Source organism: Homalodisca vitripennis, chromosome X (genome assembly GCF_021130785.1).
Source record: "Homalodisca vitripennis isolate AUS2020 chromosome X, UT_GWSS_2.1, whole genome shotgun sequence".
Taxonomy (NCBI): Eukaryota; Metazoa; Arthropoda; class Insecta; order Hemiptera; family Cicadellidae; genus Homalodisca; species Homalodisca vitripennis.
In genome coordinates, this window is record NC_060215.1 from 67,203,138 (window position 1) to 67,221,883 (window position 18,746).

Here is an 18,746-nt window from a genome sequence, read left to right on the forward strand (position 1 = left end):
TTGTTGCAGAGGGAGAAACAAATGTGTGATTTAGTGGGTTTACAAACTATGGGATCTAAAAATAATTTAAATGAATTAATATTGTATGTTAACCTGTATAATCCTATTTTGAAGACTAAATTTACTCTTCATTTACCATTTCTCATTGGATATTACTTCAGCGGTATGCTAACATAAAATAAAAGGGTCTATCAAACAAATCAGTCTTTAAAAAGATGAAGGGAGAGTCGGGGTGCAACCTTCGGAACTCTAGTTTTGACCCGGAAGAAATACGACTAACCCTCGCCAAAGTAGACTCGACTCTTTCACCTACAATTTTACAAAGAGGTCATAATTTATAATTTTATTATTTCAATTCTAGATAGGTATGTCTCATAAGTTAAAGTTTGTCTTTAGAAATATATTCTTGTAATAACCACAGGAAGTATATGACCAATTTTATTATGTACATCACTGATTTAAAGATAATATGTCTCAACTCTACAAAATAATTCTTTCAATTGATTTTAGGCAAATTGGACGTAATCTCATCATTCCTGGAGGAACTAGAGTGATTGATGCGAGGGGAATGTATCTTTTACCAGGTATCGTTGTTTAATATATTCAATTTAGTATATTTGGTTTGTTATTATTATATACTATGTACTATGTATGTGTGTGTATTTTTATCTGTGTATGTTTTTACTGTAGTTCATATATTTATTTATAATCTTCCCTTTGATAGATTTGAAAGTTGATGTATTTTTATTAAAGTTCAGAGTTCAAAGTATTATTATAATCAAGAACTCTAGCAGGAGCAATTTTGTTGTTTCAACTAATGTCTAATCAGTAAATCCCCGACTGTTTTGTTACTTATCACTTGCATCAAGTTTCAGGATCTGCCATTTATTAGTTAGCAGGGTGGCCACACCCGACCGGGAAACCCGGGAATAAGCCGGGAATCTTTCTGAGAACCGGGAAAATTTCAAAAATAATTTTTCAGTCTCGAAATACTTATAAAATCAAGTCATAATTTGACAGCTTCTTGAATCAAGAACTGATCAATTCCGAAACATCGTATTTTACACGACATGGATTATGAAATTGTGAATGAAGATCGACATATGTTCGTGAGCTTCATCTAACGCCAGTTGATCTAAGGTTACCTCCACTTGTGTAGTGAGTTTATCTTGGTTAGTTGTACTCCTGTATCATGGAAAGCCTCCGCCCCCCCCCCTAAAAAAAAATGTGACAATATATTGGACAATTAAAATCGATTGTTTCTGACTCCAGCATTAAACGAGTGGTACGCTTTAAGTGGTAACGCAGCAGAGCGGTAGTAACCGCGATACAAACGGGTTTTTAGTACTTATGTATTATTCAGTCGCCGAAGTGGTGTCTCCGAACGAAGTTGTCCAACTCTTATTCTTTAGAATAGTGTTTTGGAAAGACGTGTGTTAGATAGACTGCACAGGCCTAAAATGTCCAGTGTTATAAACAGTCTTCAAAGTTCGGTTCGTTGAATAATATGTTTGACGGTTTGGTAAGAAGTGCATCCCGGATTTTGTAGTAAACCAGAATATCAGTTGGATTTATAAAAAGCTTAATAAGATACCTTTTGGAGAAGAAAGTAGTGGGTTAGTTATAACAAGAACAAGTAACGTCGAGAAGGGGGCGTTTGCGTCCTATTGCACAGCAATGACAGACTGAGCTGATGGTTGAGCAGCAGGAGAAACATTTAATGTTTAGAATTGGCGGCAGATAAGCGCCATCGTTTGGTACTGTCCTGATGCTGGTCTGCCATGGCTAGTGTCAAGTGTTCCCTATACAACACAAACATTAAATTTTAAGTCCCCGCCCAATCTAACCGCTCGTATCGCAGCCGAGGCCTGGGTTGGTCTATGAACGATTGCTCCTCACACACATTCCGATTGTTATCAAATTACATAGGTTAAAAGTAAGGAATTCATGTCAAGTTTTGATATCACGGTCACCTCCAAATCTCGACTAAACTGCGTTTACACCAGCAAGAAATGGCGGTTTTTGTGTCCAACTAAACATCGCTAGTCTAAACGGGCGCAAGAGCTCTCGCGAGCGCTGTCGCAACCAATGCTGGACGGTTGGTTACGAGAACTGGAGAACAGTGTCGGCTATTAAAATTTCAATTATAAACACTGCCGAGACATCACTGTCGTGTGTGAACAGACTTCGTTTTGACTACCGGAACAATCAGTGATACAACTGTAGCAAGTACTTGCGACAGTTCTCGTGAGTAAAATTGCTTATATTGTTCACAATATGTTACAGTAGTTGTGCAAATTCTCTTGCATCTTTACTTACCAGTGTAAACGCAACTTACGCCAGTCTACAAACGGCAGACGGTCAGCCGATCGAATCAGTCACACTCATCAGTTTTTGTCATCAGAGTGGCATTGGTTGGACGACGCAATGGCTGGAAATCCAGTCAGTTCTCCAGTCAACTATTTACTGGAACGACTTCTAAGCACACGTGACGATTGTTCGGACGATCGAACTGTTCAAACCAAATAGTCAACGTGTATGAGGATCTTTTTAGCTTCTCGATAATAGATTATTGCTAATTCGTATTTTATCCATATGTCGTACTTTTTGTAGTTGTAAATAAATATATTCTCTGTAAATATACATCCATACATTTTACGTAAATGTAATATATTCTGGAAGCACATTTTATAACCTACCATCTCCATTACTTAAAAAGGAAAAGTGACTTGGAATTTTAAATATATTCATTTCTCTGCATATCTGCAAATTCCTTTGAAGTAACGTGGTATTCTTAGGCTTCCCCTTCCCCCACAAAAGATAAATTAATTAAGTAGAGTTCAGAAGAAGTATTTGGTTTATTTGTTGATTGTACTGAACCAACCTTGTGTACCGGCGAAATCATTGTCTCGTACCGAAAGTTCATCCACCGCTAGACTCCTCTGACCCGCAATACTGAGCTGCAGTCTGCCCACGGTAGCGCTGTGCTGGTATTTATTTGTTATCTTTCTATTTCCGAAATGGATACATGCATTTTCTAAACGTCACAGAATGAAAAGTTATTAGGTATACACAATGTTATGTCGAAATATTGAAAGACAGAGATAAAAACTTAAGAGCGTAAAATAGGTGATAGCAATAAATCGTCACCGAATTTCTTGCATATTGCTAGCGACGAAATGCTAGAGCACCTTAGCTTTGTGGCATTTCTTGCAAATGCTGCTAGTGACGATAAAACGTCATTGTTGTTGTTGGCGTATGGGTTAAATACAGTACTACAGTTATTTATTTGGTTTGAAAATAGACTAGATAATCAGAAATTTTCGACCGGGAAAAACCGGTAAAAAACCAGGAATTTGAAAAGAGGTTTTTAGTGTCCACCCTGAGTTAGCTTACAAGTTTGAAATTAGGCTCTAAAAAGGATAATTGTCGATCTGTGTTCAAAGGAAAAATATCTTATTTTGACCCCTTAATGTTTTAAGGGGTCAAAATAAGATCAAAGATTTAAAAGATTAAAATAAGACGGCAAAAGGTTGTAAGGTTTCTGAGAAATTCAGTAGTATAAAACCACCATCTAGATCTTATTCACTTAAGGTGGTACAATCGATTTTGGGTTTGGAAAATTTATAACTTAAGATAAGTTCCCTGAATACAGAAAAAGTAGACATTTTCTTAATACTCCACGTAAAATTACAGGCATTAAAGTATGCAATTTAGGCCATTTTGCAATCAAGCCCAAATAAAAATTACAGAAGATAAAAATTTGAACTTTTTACAGTATGTAAATGAGTTATAACTTCAGGGAGTGATTAATTTTTTATTCATTTATAACCTAAGGAAATTATATTTTTATTTAATTCCTATTTTTAATTAAATATACAAGGGCCATCCGGAAAGTAAGGTCCTTTTGCGGTAACTATTCGAGCAGCAAGTGATCAGCGCAATGCACATGCACGCCGACTCCCAACATGCCTTGCAATGATTAACCATGATGAACCGCGATGGGCTCTTGAGTTTTTGGTTCGATGTCATGAGGAAGGCAATACACTTTATACACTTCTAGAGAACATTGTCACAGGTGACGGGGCATCTCACATAACCCCATAAACGAAACACTAGTCAATGGAATGGCACACAACGTCACCAATTAAAGTCAAGGCCTAACAAAGACTCTCAACACAGCAAGGTTATAGAAACCGTGTTTTTGGGATGGACATGGAATGCTGTTAGTTGAGTTTATGGAAAGAGGAAGAACAATAAATGCAGCATCTGCTTATTGCGATACTTTGACTAAACTTCAACATGCAATACAAAATAAGTGACGCCCTATTGACATCTAGAGTTCTCTTGTTGCATGACAATGTCAGATCCCACTCATTTGGTTGGGAACAAATTGTCCATCCACCGTACAGCCCGGGTTTGGCACCAAGCGACTTTCACGTGTTTTGGTACCTACAGGAGTTTGTAGTTGATTAGCGCTTCAATACTGATGACGAGGTGAAAGAAGCACTTAAAGATTGGTTGTCCTCACAGGCGGATGTTTAAACAGAAGTGTTTGAAACTATGTTGAGAAATAAAAAAAGATGTTAGTAATCTAATAAAACAAGTTTTTTGAAAAATCTGTTTTTTAATCCTTATTTTCCGGATGACTAGTAATTGAAAAAAATTACATGTTAAAAAAATGTTTAACTGAATTACCTTTTCTATGAATAAAAAACAGTCAGCTAATACACTTGTCACAATCAAAATATTTTTTTGTCTACCAATATTAACATGGTGACTGGCAGTAAGAGTGCATTTAGAATTCTATACAGTCATAGGATTATGTTAACAATGGTTTAATAGCTGGGAAAGGAGAAGAGTATCGTGCCAGCTTGTCACTGATAGTAGCTTGTCTATTAGTCTGTGATATTATTGAAAGTTAGTTTCAAGCTTCTATCTTGCTTAATAAAAAACATGTTAACCCATTATGCTGGCAGTTATTTAATCCTCTGCAGTATTTAATTTTGGTAAAAATTTAAAAGTTTGGTTATACCGTAATACCTTTTTTATGGTGGAACAATGAAATTTGAAACATTGTTTGAAATCAATGTTCTTCTATATTGTGACATAAAATTTATATTAACAAATATTTTATTTATAAAAAATTACAAACAAATCCAAATAGAAAATTCTAGGACACTTTTTTATGTGAACAATTTTTAAGTATACATTTTTTAATAGTTGATAATGTTTTTTTACTCAGAGAAAGATAATTAAATACATATCTAAAAACCCTAACTAAGAAAAAAACTTTAAATACAACTATGTATTTTTTTTTAATTATTCCATGTAAGTCAGTCATTATTTTGTTCTATGGCAAGATTCATAGTTCACAGCACTAAGTTAACAAGCCATCAAACTCTTCTCACAGAACATACATAGTATTATTTACAGGGTTCACCGTTCTTTCTTTAGTAATCTACAAAAATATATAAAGCCTTAACACAATTTTGCACAACAAAGGTGCATCTCACTTGGCATTGTTAACTCATCCATCACCATCGCTTGAATTTTATGTAAAATCTTTTGATTTTGCAAAGGAATTGAAATATCACTCCTTAAACTGTACAAATGTTAGTTGTTTATGCCCGGTCATCGAAAAGGTTAACAATTTTAAATATCTTGGATTAGTATTGGACGAGAAACTTAACTGGAAGGAACATATTTCGGATTTACATAACAAATTGAAACTCTCAATACGAAACTTTTATTTTTTTTTAACATTTTACGAACAGTCTCTTTTAAAAACATTATATTTAGCATTAATTCAGTCAAAAATCCAATATGGTATTGTGTGCTATGGAAGTTCTCCCAAATATTTAATTAACAGGTTAAGAGTAACGCAAAATCACTTTATACGTATAATATTGGAACAAAATAGAAGAACAACTTCATTTCCGCTGTACACTGTTTTAAGATTACAGCCTGTGCAACATCTATACGTATTTAAAGTGTTACGAATTTTTTATATTAGAAGTAGAAATAATTATATAGATGATCTTATGAGCAGTGCAAGATATGCAGCAAATATACATTTTCGTTTGCCTAAAGTTAATAAAGAAGTTTTTAGACGATCCTATAATTATACAGGTCGAAAGTTTTTCAATAATCTTCCTTTTGAAATTAAAAACTGCAACAATCTGAAACTTTTTTGTTATAGAGTAAAAATATGGATGTTTGGAAACTCAATTTTACAGTTCTTATAGAATGTATATCTTATATAAGTACTATTGATGTGTTGAAAATTTTATCTCTTGTATGTATATATGGGTGTATGGTAGTATGTATTCTTGTATAGTTGATAGATATTTGTAAATATGTTAAATTAGGTTAATTAGTGTGTTGATATAAGGCAGTGAAGGATGCGTGTTTTTGTTGTTGTGATTTTTAATGTTAGTGTTATGTAGTAATAATTAAGGAATGTACATTTATAAAAATTGTGTATTAGATATATTTTGTACCTTTATGGGACAGATGCCACATAAGGCAGCATTGTTGGCTATATGATAATTTATTTGTAACTGAACTCATACCTTTTGTTTTTGTTTTTATTTATGTTGTGCTAACTACACAACTGGAAAGTGGTTAGCATAAGTTCGTAAGAATATAAAATGTACATACAATTGTAAAATACTGATGGAATAAATAAATTATTATTATTATTATAATTCATTATTACTCTACAAAACCTTATAAACTTCAGAATCATGTAAGTTTTCATGATATATCTTTATACCTAATGTAAACAAACTGTCAGACAGAACAGTATATAGCTGCACCACCAGCTGATGACAAGTGAAACACAATGAAAATCATAACACAAATCTGGTTAGCCACACTAATGAAAATTAAATAATTTGGTCAGTTTTTGCACCTCAAAACTTAGTAAGGAACAGCCTAATGATATCTAGTGGAAACACCGTGAACTAAGTGAACAGTTTAATGTCAAATGAAGACTACATAACAATCGTGTATGTCTACTCCAATAGGTTAATAGTCTTTTATTGTTGTGTTGATTAGCAATGGCCTGCTTTGAAGTGAGCATCAAAAATGATCTTAACTAATGAAATAAACAATATAATTGTTTATCTATAATTTGTATGGTCTAAAATAATGGAGTATTGATTGCACTAATACCAATGGGAATGAATACAGGAGGAATAGATCCCCACACTCACTTAGAGCTGGAATTGATGGGTGCTACATCTGTTGATGATTTCTATCAAGGAACAAAAGCTGCTATTGCAGGAGGCACAACCATGATTAGTGAGTATCTTTATTTTAATAATAATTGATAAGTGTTGAGCCATTTGTTCATATAAAAACACGTGTATTTGTGTAGTTTCCCAGATTTTTTCTCTGTTCATAACTTAGTTGATAAGTTTTTTTATTAACCTTTTTGTAAGTGTGTAAGCACATGTTGCGCATTGCCAGCCATACTCGATTGCATACTTGGCCATCTACAATCCACTGGGGAATTTAATACTCCAAAATCTTAAATGTAAGATAGATTCATACTTCACTAGATACTATTACTATACAAAACTAGGGTTTGTATAGTAACACTATTGGAATAACTGAACAAGTTCAAGAAACTGTTAAATGACACAATATGTCAGTAAGAACAGTTCTCAGTTGTAGCTTATGGCAATTGCTATGCTCATTATTTGGCTATCTTTAGACACACCCGGAGAATCAAAAAGGAATGAAAAATACTTTTGAAGACAGATTCTTGTGCATTTTCTGAGTTTATAATCATTTTAGGATTATCAGATACATGATCATTCCAAGTTAGATTACAGTGAATTTTTAATCCGAATTTAACACCAAGTCATTTTTAATTAACAATTTTCCTATTATTATGTCCACTATTTATACAACAAAGTCTATTTTCAGCAAATATGTTATCATCTTATGTTATATGCAAAAATCTATGTCATCTAAAAAATTCCAAATTCAATAATTCCTTGTATTAGTTTTAGTTTAACTCTCAGTTTTATACTAAAATAGTTCATAAATGTGAAATTGTCATTACATTCTGTAAAGCAATGTTTACTTAGTATTTTATTTGTGAACAAAAGGAATATTAAATAAAATTCCAAATCATTTGTTAGACAATATTCTTTATTGATATATTCTTCAAGAACAGTATTGCGTCAAAATTAACAGCTTCACATTGTTGGTAGCAAGTCAAGTATAAATTAAGAACAAAAAACCCATCAAAGGAGTAGAATGGATGTTGTTTTAGTCACCTGTTCCCTTCACTGCTGCTGGAAGATGATTCCAAAGCTTGGATCCCATATAGCTTGGCCTCTCTTCATATTTGGTCAGGCTGTGTACGGGGAGGCAGTAGTGTGTCACATGCCTAGTGTATGTGTGCAGCTGTGATCCTGTCTTGAGAGGGTTCAGGGTTTTTGTCCTTGCATATATTATAGTTGGTTTCCAATTTGTACAAATTCACAATAGTTTGGATTTTGAGCTCCTTGAACTTTTCCCTACAGGATTCTCTGGGTGATAGATCACACAGTGTTCTTATGGCTCTCTTCTGTAAAATAAGCACTCGTATTTTTGCCTTAGATGAGTTGCTCCAGACTAATAACCCATATCGAAGATGTGTTTTAAAAAGGGAGTAATAGGCTATTTGGGCGGTGTTGAGGTCGAATGGTCACTAATTCTTCCTATGACTTACCTGTTCCTAATTTCCTACAGAGATTATCCTCATGATGTGTCCAAGCTAGTTGTTCGTCAAGTGTAATGGAAAGATAGGTGGTGCTATTAGTAGTTTCTAAGTCTGGCAGTCTTGTCACTGGTTGTTTTTTGTTTCCAAAAATAAACTGTTTTGCTTTAGATTAAGTGATGTACAATTGTTTTGTACATATAAGGGGAAGTCATTCGTGAATAAAATAAACAGGACTGGCCCCAGTATGGAACCTTGTGGCACACCTCTTGTTAAGGTCTTGATTTTCGATGTGACATACTGAATTGCTCCTTCATACAAGTGTTTAATCTCTATGACTTGCTTTCAAACCAATCAGCTGTTTTCCCCTCAATGCTCAAATTCTTAAGTTTTCTGAGAAGTTGATTGTAGTCCAGACAGTTAAAGGATTTGCTGTAGTCAAGGAGTATTGCCATGGGGATGTTGTTAGATTTTAACTGGTCAACGATTGTTAAACAAAGTCATTTATGGCTGTGGTTGTTGACTACCCTGCCATAAAGCTATGCTGTTTGTTGGTTAGCAGGTTGTGTTGTTGCACATGTTGTACTAGTCTGGTTAGGATAAGTTTCTCTTATCACTTTTGAAAATATGCTGATTTGAGAGATGGGTCTATACTTGTTATAATCAGTTGCATCACCTTTCTTATATTTCAGGCAGACTTTTGCTACTTTTAATAGTTCTGAAAATTTTCTTTGGGTAAAAGACTTGTTTGTAATGTCAGTTAGTGGTAGCTGAAGTTGTTCTTTGTAAGTTCTTACAATTTTTGCTGATATTCCTGCATAGGAGTGTGCTTTGAACGTGTTAATTACACAGACTACTTCCTGTTCTGTAGTTGGGTACAGTAAAAGGCTTGGTATGTTGTGATGGTGATTTTGGGAACTGGAGGGGGAATAATGTTGATTTTTCCCATTTTGTATTAAGGTGTTATCTGAAATCATTACAAAGTGATCATTTAGATAATTCGCAATGGCAGCTGGTTCATTTACTTCCCGTCCTTCTACATGCAAAGTTGATAGCATTTTTGTTTGACCTGTTTTCCTTTTATAGTTAATGCTTTTTCAAAGTGTTTTTGATCTATCATTTGATTGGGAAATGTTTTTTGCTACTTCTAGTCGTTTCACAGTTCTTAGACTTAAATCATAGGCTTTCTTGTATGCCTTGCACTGCTCTTGTCCTCTTCTCATCCTGTCAAGTGCTTTAAGGAGTATGTTCTTTAGTTGAACTATCTCTCTGTCTGTAGTCATGTTTTGCTTATTCATTCTTTTCTTTGACTTGGTGACAGGGCAGGTTATGTCTACAGCAATTGTCAGAATCTTGCAGAAGGTTTCATATGCGTCATCTATAGAGACAAACTCAAGAACTGTTTTCCAGTCTTGTAGATCTAGCAGACTCCTACATTCATGATGTTTCTCGAACTGAGTATTCTACTTTCTGAATTTAAAGGCTGATCTTTGTGTTTCATTATATTTTATAGTATACGTAATTGGGCAGTGTGGTTCGATATTGCTGTATTATTAATAACCACATCTTAGTGTTCATTGTCAAGGTTTGTACAGACATAGTCAATGGAGATTTTTAATGTAGGTGTATTTCTAATAAGTGGAAGAGATAGTTCTGTCATGTTATTACTTAGGACAATTTTTAACAGGTGTTTTTGATCAGGTCCATCTTTTATATCAATATTAATGTCTCCCATTATTATCACCAGGTATTTTGACGCTGGTATTTTGCTTAATATCTCAGACATCATCTCAAGGTCTTATTTCAGATTCCCCTGGTTTCTGTAGATCCCTATACCATAACATAAATACATGTATGCTTTGTCTCGATTTTTACTAGAGCATGCTCTATTGTCACATCTCTGCAGTGGTCGGATATGTCGATAGCCTCAGAGTGAAATGAGATATTTTCACTGTCATATATTGCAAGCCCTCCCTTCTAGTGATATTCTCTGCTGAAGTCTGTGAAGTGTTATTGTATATCCAGCTAATCGTGTGTTAGACACAAGTGGTTGTTTTAGGCCATGTTCTGTAAGAATAAGTAGGTAGGTTATTTGCTGATTAGAAATTCATTTACGTGATCATTATTGTTGGCTACTCTGGCAGTGTTTTTGTGGGGAATTTTGAGGTTGTTGTTTGTTTGTAATTTGTTTCCAGCTCTTCCTCTTTCCTTGGTCTTTGCTATATGATGTGGTTTTAAAAGAAATAATTTATGACTTTTCAGATTTTGCATTAGTATTGTTTGTTTCCATGTTGCCGTCTGGTGTTCTGTTAAGTTCAGTTGAGGAATCTAATATTTTTGTTGAAAAAGTCTAGATAAGTGTTATTAAAATTTTTTAGTTGATGTTTTAATTTGTGTGATGTCTTACTATAAAATACATTCCTCCATATTATAATATACTATAGTGGGTTTATCTTCTGTGCTACTGAATATGATCACTAAGTAAGAATCTGTACGTTTCAGTTGACTTTGCTCTACCTCGCAAGGGAGAGTCACTGATGGATACTTATAATGCTTGGAGAGAGAAGGCCGATGAAAAGGTGTGTTGTGACTATAGCCTTCATCTTGGAGTCACTTGGTGGTCAGATCAGGTAAGTCAGTTTAAACACTATACTACTTTAAAATGTTATGTTTATGAGACTTCAATGTTGCTTATTATCATTACCTTTTTCCAACAAATCAGGGTTTAGGCTGATCTAGCGCAATGCATTGTTATTTAATTGAGTTAAAATAACTGTTTAGAATCTGATATATAATTTTATGATCAGTTTGGACTAAACCCTGTAATTCCTGATAAAGCCACCACAACAAAATTGAACATTTATTTCAATTATTACTAATTAGGGACAATTTGACTATTTAAGCTAATATTCCCATTAATTTTGAAGGTCTGTTTTGAATTCACTACAATCAATTAGCCATTCTAAGAAGCTGTCAGTAAAAATTAAGAACGAAAGTAAGATCTTTATAAAAAGAACACTGTATAATATAACTGTAAATAAATGTAAAATTTACAACTTCCAATAAAATAACTTAAAAATTAAACAAAAATGATTTTGTGTGATCTTAGACAAATTTTTCTCACCACCAAGTAATTTGTTGTTTGTTAATGTGCAGCAAAATACTTTGATGAAACCATTTCACCATCAGCACTGACACTGCTACTTTCTTATACCAGATATCAGCTGCATGCAGGCTTATCTGGTTTCCGGGTGAATAAACAATAAAGTTATTCAATTTTGTGGGTTGGTAACATTGCAATAACAAAAGGGTAATGAACAGATGGTTGGCTCATTGCCAGCCAACTCAAGTATATAGGTGAAATGAGTGGAAAGGTCTGGTGCAGATTCTGATAGTGTTTTTTGAGAAGCGAATTTTTGTGATGTGAAGGGACAGTTTGAGCATGAATATGATCAAAGCAATGCCAAAAACCATGGTGATCTTGAAATTAATGACGCAGGTCATTGCTTTATAATCTTCAATCACAATTTTAACATAGTTAAAATAAAAATAAAAATTTACAAAACTAACCGATCACAGTGTTTTTCTAGCAAATACTATTATATAGTTTTGTTTTAAAAATTCAGGGAGGGATGGAAATCACACCGCTAAAGTGGTTTAGTGACTACTTAGAGAGAAGAATGTAGTTTGTTGAAATTAAACAAGCCTACCAGAAAATGGTGAATCTTGTTAAAATGTCATCTTTAAACATAACTTGAGGTGTTCCACGAGACTCAGTTTTAGGACCTTTGTTCTTTCTTTTCACTTTGGACCTTCCATCATACCTCACAGCGTACTGTATGTTGGCCAGTCATATATGCTTATGAAACAGCACTCCTTACCATCGAACATCTGAAAACCTAGATATATCCTTTATTTCAGTCAGCATGGGCAATTAATATTCTAACAATAACAACCTTGTTTTCAATTAATGCAAAACTAAACAAATTATCCTAGGCTGACACAAGAATGCATTATCAGATTCACAGGTCTTACATTGACTGAATGAAAGAAGACTGCTTATGATGGAATGTTCACAGATACTATATGCCATATTGAGCTCACAATTTCTGTACTGAAACATGCATTACGGCCACTAGAACTGCCAAAATATCAACCCTAACAACATGTTATGCCCTTTTTGAAAGTCATATGTGTTATGGTATAGTGTTTTGGTGTAGTTCATTAAGCAATACCTTGGAAAAGTCCTTGTCCTACAGAAGCGAGTTCTAAGAATAATGGAAGGTTTGTAAGCTCGGGATAGCCGTAGGCAAACATCTCAGTATCTTAACAATACCCTCAATCTACATCCTGGAGACTGTCCTTCACTGTACAAGATGAAGCGTGAATAGAACTAGCCAACTTCACAGCTACTGTACAAGAAATAGACTGAATTTTACCTTACACGGTCATAGAACCGAACTTTTTGCTAAAAAGCCCTTATTTGCTGATTCCAAGCCGTTTAACCTTCTATCTAGTTGTATGACCAATAATACTTAGTGATTGCTTATTCTGGAAGAATTTAAGACACGTAAGCTTGAACACTTGAGATAATGACTTTATTTTATTTGTAATTTCTAACCATAGTTCCATAAAATGTTTTCCCGAAAACGATATCAAGTAATACTGAAATTTTTTTACCTTCAGTATGAAGAATTAGCAGCACAACCAAGCAATGCACGTGGAAAGTTCAATCCTATAGTAGAATATGCAAACCATTTTTTGAATCTACTACATTCCTCAACAATAGCTATCAGTTCATTAATTGCTTGTAGGGACTATATTCCTCATGAATAGTTAGCTATCAGTTCGATGCATCTCTGGTAGGAATTACCATTACCTCACCAACAGCTATCATTCGCGGACTAATTTTCAGACAGCTTTATTGCAATATATGTCTAAAAAGTAGTATCATTGCTGAGGTGTTAAAAAGCTTTGGGTACTTTGTGGCTTTGTAATGAATTACTGCTTGGCACTTTTTTGTTTATAAAAGAGCTAGAACAGCAGAAGAGAAACAAGAACAAAATAAGGTTAGTGTAGGCTACCTAGTAGTGAAAAAAACTTGTAGAAGTAGGGAATTACACAAATAAAGGCTATCATATGTTTGTGGAAGATTTTTTACATCTGTCATATTAGAAAATTACTTATATTATGAAGTTGGAACCTATATAACGAGCACTACACGAATGAGTAGAAAACTATTCCCATCTGAAATAAAAGGAAAATTTGCAGTTGGGTTTACAAAATTTGTAAAAAAATGGCCCCCCAAGACAAAAAAGTCATTAGACATAAGTTCTTTTGTTGTTATCTAATGGTGACCAAAAAACAAATGACATTACTAGAAGAGAAAGAGAACAGGCTGAAGAAGTCATAAAAAACCCCATGTTTTAGTATTATTTTATTATTATCAAAAGTAATTAGTAAGCAATTATTACATTTAGGCAAGTTTTGGTACTAGCCAACTTTTGAAACCCTGTACCATCTATATGCCTGTATTTTATACCTTGGTAAATTGAGTAACCTTAGTGTTCATGCTCGGGGTCATCTGCAAAACTCTAAATAATCTTCACAATTTCACTATACAAATTACCTTATATGGATTCTTGCAGAAATCAGAAAATTTATTTGTCATTTAACACAAGAAACAGTGCAATAGACATCGTCACAGCCTAAGTTATGATTAATACCTTTTCGTATTCTTTCCTGCAAAGGAGGGTGTTTAAAGCTAGAAAAATCACTTTAAAACAGCCTATACTTAATACAAACCTGGAAGATATAAATCGCTCAAAAATTCAAACATGCTAACAAAAAAACAAATACTTCTCGAAAAACAAATTAAGTTTTGAATTAAGTTCAAAAGATACATTTACACAAGAAGGAATAGGCCATGATAAAAAAATAGTAACAATTCTTAATTCATCCATTTGATTAATTTATTCATGTTATTCAATGCTGAGTTCTATTAATTTTTTAGTTGTCGCTGTTAAAGTTGCTGTAGTCTGTTACCAGCTATACTGTAGACTCTTATCTTTAAGTTCATGTTTTATTCTTCTGATGTCCGTGATCAGTATGCACTGGCCTTGCTCACCACTATGAATTACAATTGCCTTCTGAGTGACGAATGTCAATTACTACTATTAAAAACTTCCCCCTCTTACTACTTTTAGGTCATTGATCCTTCTAGTTTTTAAAAGAAAAAAAAACATTTAAAGCCTCAAATTAAAAAGTTGTAGATATAGTAGACATGTTTGATGTTTATGTCACCTTTCCACAATACACATTGTGTAAACTACCCAACTACTAGTATACCTTGCATTAAGCTTAAACATTAAAATATACTGTTTTAAATAGTTCATTGATACCTATATTAATGTTGAAAATGTTTAAACACTCTCAATGTTTAAAGCCAAACCAAAATCAATAAATAACTGCTATTTTTGTTTGTTTTATATTTTTCCATTCCAATGAAATGATATGAGGTGGGTGGAACAGATAACATATGTTGTTATTATATCTAAAACAAAAATAATAAACCAAAAACAAATTAAGTATATACATTGTTTATGTTGGTTGTAGGCTGGCTCATCTATTATAGAAAAGAGTGACCTAGAAGTACTGCAGTATATGTTATTTATTTGAAAATATATTGACATAAAATAAGAAAGAAATTAATGTTCATTCCTCAATCACTAATATAAGTATCTGATACAATAAAATTATTTATACTTACAAAAAAATTAAGAGTGACCTAAAGATATTTGTATTCAAAAAATGTTTTTATAACATATTATAGTTTATTTTGAAAATTGTTAGAGGTTAGGTAATTTGTCCCACTACCTAAACTTCTGTTTTTCCTAATAGGGTAGTTTTTGTTAGCAGAAGCCGAATTTTTGGGCCAAACTCCTGCAGATCACTAAGTAACAGTAACTCCTGCAGTGTGGTCCTAGTTTTGAATGATTTGAGGTTGAAGCCTGCTTTTGAATCATAGTTTATTTCCTGGTTCCATTATTTTTATTGTTATTTGTAGTATGTAAACTGTGAAAGCAAGAGATAATAGTGTATTACTTGATGGTTATAGGTAAGGAAGGAAATGGAGGATGTAATCAAGAATGGAGTGAACTCGTTCAAAGTGTTTATGGCTTACAAGGGTCTCTACATGCTGTCAGATCCTGATCTCTATGAAGTATTCTCTCGCTGCAAGGAGCTGGGAGCAGTGGCCATGGTTCATGCTGAGAATGGTGATATTGTCTACGAGGTAATACATAATTTACTACTCTTTATATGCAACATATAATCTTTGCCTTATATTACTGTAAGGTACTAATTACCAGATAAAAAATACAAGACAAAACATTGGCAAAAAGTACTATTTATGAACATAATCACAAGTACCATACAGAGCTAAATTAAACATATCTGAAATTGAGTCATTTACTTGATAAATAGTCAGACAAACATCATTTACTTGATAAATAGTCAGACAAACATCATTTACTTGATAAATAGTCAGACAAACATTAAAACTTTTGTTTTATTCTATTGATGAATAATTTCACATTAACATATTGTAATGATGTTTTAAGTTCTTCTCTATATCAAGGATATTTGGTAGTGTAATGTTTTGCAAATGTTTTTGTGAAAATCTAATTTATAATCTTAATACCTACTAAAAATTTATAAAACTTGTTATACATTGGTTTTTATTACATTTGTGACTTCATATACACTATTATATAACTATTCGGGTAGTTTCGATCATTTAAATAAAATTTTTTAAAAAACAATCAAAAATATACATAGTTCAGGCATATTTAAAATTTAAAAAGTCTTATTCACCTCAAATAAAAAATGCATTGCATTAAAACTCCTGATTATATTTCCGAATGTAATTTGGCAATAGTGAGATATGAATTTTGAACTAGTACCATCCTTTGGCATGATCTGTGTGTGAGTGTGTGGAGTGCCCACACATTCAGTTATCAGTTATGAATAGACTTATTTGAATATTCGTTGGAATTAAGATTCAGCTTAGTCACATCACTAGTCATGATATTATGAATTCATGACTTTCCAAGTGTATTTTAAGCACTTCTGTTTATTCATTAGTATGTAATAAAATACTTTGAAAATAGTATTAGAATCAAGTGAAAAGAGCTGTGGCATAGAGAATTGTCAATAACTCGATACCCCTAAGAATTGAGTATTGGAATCAACTAATACCTAATAAGTGAATTTTAAATTTAGCTCCATTTCACCTTGTGTTTAGTGCAACATCTAAAGGTTTCAGAGGTTCAAATTTTTCAGGCGCAGCACAAAATTGAAAGTGAAATGGAACTAAACTTAACATTCACATTGACTCAACCCTTTTCACCATTCCTATTAGATGTAAATACATATTGGAAAATAATGTTTCCTTTAAATATTTAAAATCAATATTATGCTTGTTTTCTTTGCAACATTTTATTCTTTTTCTTAACTTTGTCTTAAATAATATTAATCTTTTTGTGTAACTAAATTATATTACGTTACAATATAAAAGGATAATGATTTTAATTTTTCATGAATAAACAAGTGTTTCCATTATATTTCATGTTGATCATTAGTAGTGACATAGTTCTACTATATGGAGAGATATACAATCATGATTAAGAATATTTCCTGATCACAGAACACAAAGCGACTACTGGAGAAAGGGATTGTAGGACCAGAAGGCCATGAACTCTCTCGTCCAGAAGACGTGGAGGCTGAGGCAACCAATCGTGCAGCTATGATTGCAAACCAGGTGAGCTGTTATTCTTTCACATCTATTTGCTGTAATAATTAAGAATATTTTTAGTATTCAACTGGATCTCAAATGAATTTATAAATTTATAAACCTCGAGCCTACTCGTCAACAATAGAAAAATACAGGAAACAATAAAAAAGTAATCACAAGTTGTTTTCTGAACTACTACAATGTATTATTGATATTGTACATTTGCGTTAATACGCAGTTGCAATGTTTTTTGTATTGTATTTATAAATTAGATAATGGAAATGAATTGAGAACTCTTATTATAATATTTACAGAAGCAAAGTGTAACCCATTATGAGCAGTTTTTGGCCTAAACCACAAATTAATTATTAAGTCACCTGAGCCTACTTTTAACAGTGGTTTTAATTGTCATCAAAATGGTCTTCTATACGATGTTTAGTTTTACAATAATCATAGACTGAACATAATATAACTGTAAAAGCCACAAACACATTACTTTAACTAAACAAGTTTTCATGTGTTTCTTAAATAAGGTTTAAAATTTTATTAATTTTCTTATATTTAAAACATAATGTAACACTTTAATTAATCATGTTCACTTATTGCTAAGGTCATCTTACAAAAAAATATATATAATCTCCAAGTTTAAATATAATAATAAAGATCTAGAATCAATTTATTCATTAAATGTTGAGTTTCTTTTATCTGAAACACAGATTATTGTAACAGTACCGTAGTTATAGTTAATGTAAATTAAACACCAAGGGCCAATCAAAAGTTCTTAAATGTGAAACAAAATAATTCCAATCTCACACACCAATTACTAATGTGTTATTTAATTAAATATAAGTAAATGAGATTTCTCTAAATTTCCTGAAGATTTCAAAGGTTTTCCCAATTTAAAGGAAAGGAAAAAAGTAATCTGGCAAATTTTTATTCAGTTATTCTCAACTAATTTTTTGAAAATATATTTTAACAAGTAAATAAATACATTCTTTGAATCCACAGATTGATTTTCTGAATGTTAGTTTGGTTTTTGTACTAGATGCATTACAAATGGACTTTGCTTGGGCCATCTTCTGAGACCTAAGTCAAGCCTTTGACTTTGTGGACCATTGTGTTTTATTCCTAAAGCTGGAATATTATACCATTTAAGGTACTTTTTTAAATTATTAAAATTTTAACTTTCAATCAAAGGCAGGCGGTGTGTGTCATTCATCATCCCAAACATAA

At 32.7% G+C, this 18,746-nt stretch overlaps 1 protein-coding gene across 3 annotated transcripts in view; it reads left to right on the plus strand.

Moving 5' to 3' along the window:
- The window catches only part of LOC124369118 (dihydropyrimidinase), a 72,913-nt gene that overhangs the window by 26,121 nt on the left and 28,046 nt on the right, over positions 1 to 18,746 (plus strand). For all 3 annotated transcript variants that reach the window (XM_046826873.1, XM_046826875.1, XM_046826874.1), the window contains exons 4-8: positions 511 to 584; positions 7,198 to 7,308; positions 11,222 to 11,349; positions 15,837 to 16,013; positions 17,427 to 17,540. In XM_046826873.1, coding sequence (XP_046682829.1) covers positions 511 to 584; positions 7,198 to 7,308; positions 11,222 to 11,349; positions 15,837 to 16,013; positions 17,427 to 17,540 — 604 coding nt within the window. The remainder of the gene's footprint in view (positions 1 to 510; positions 585 to 7,197; positions 7,309 to 11,221; positions 11,350 to 15,836; positions 16,014 to 17,426; positions 17,541 to 18,746) is intronic.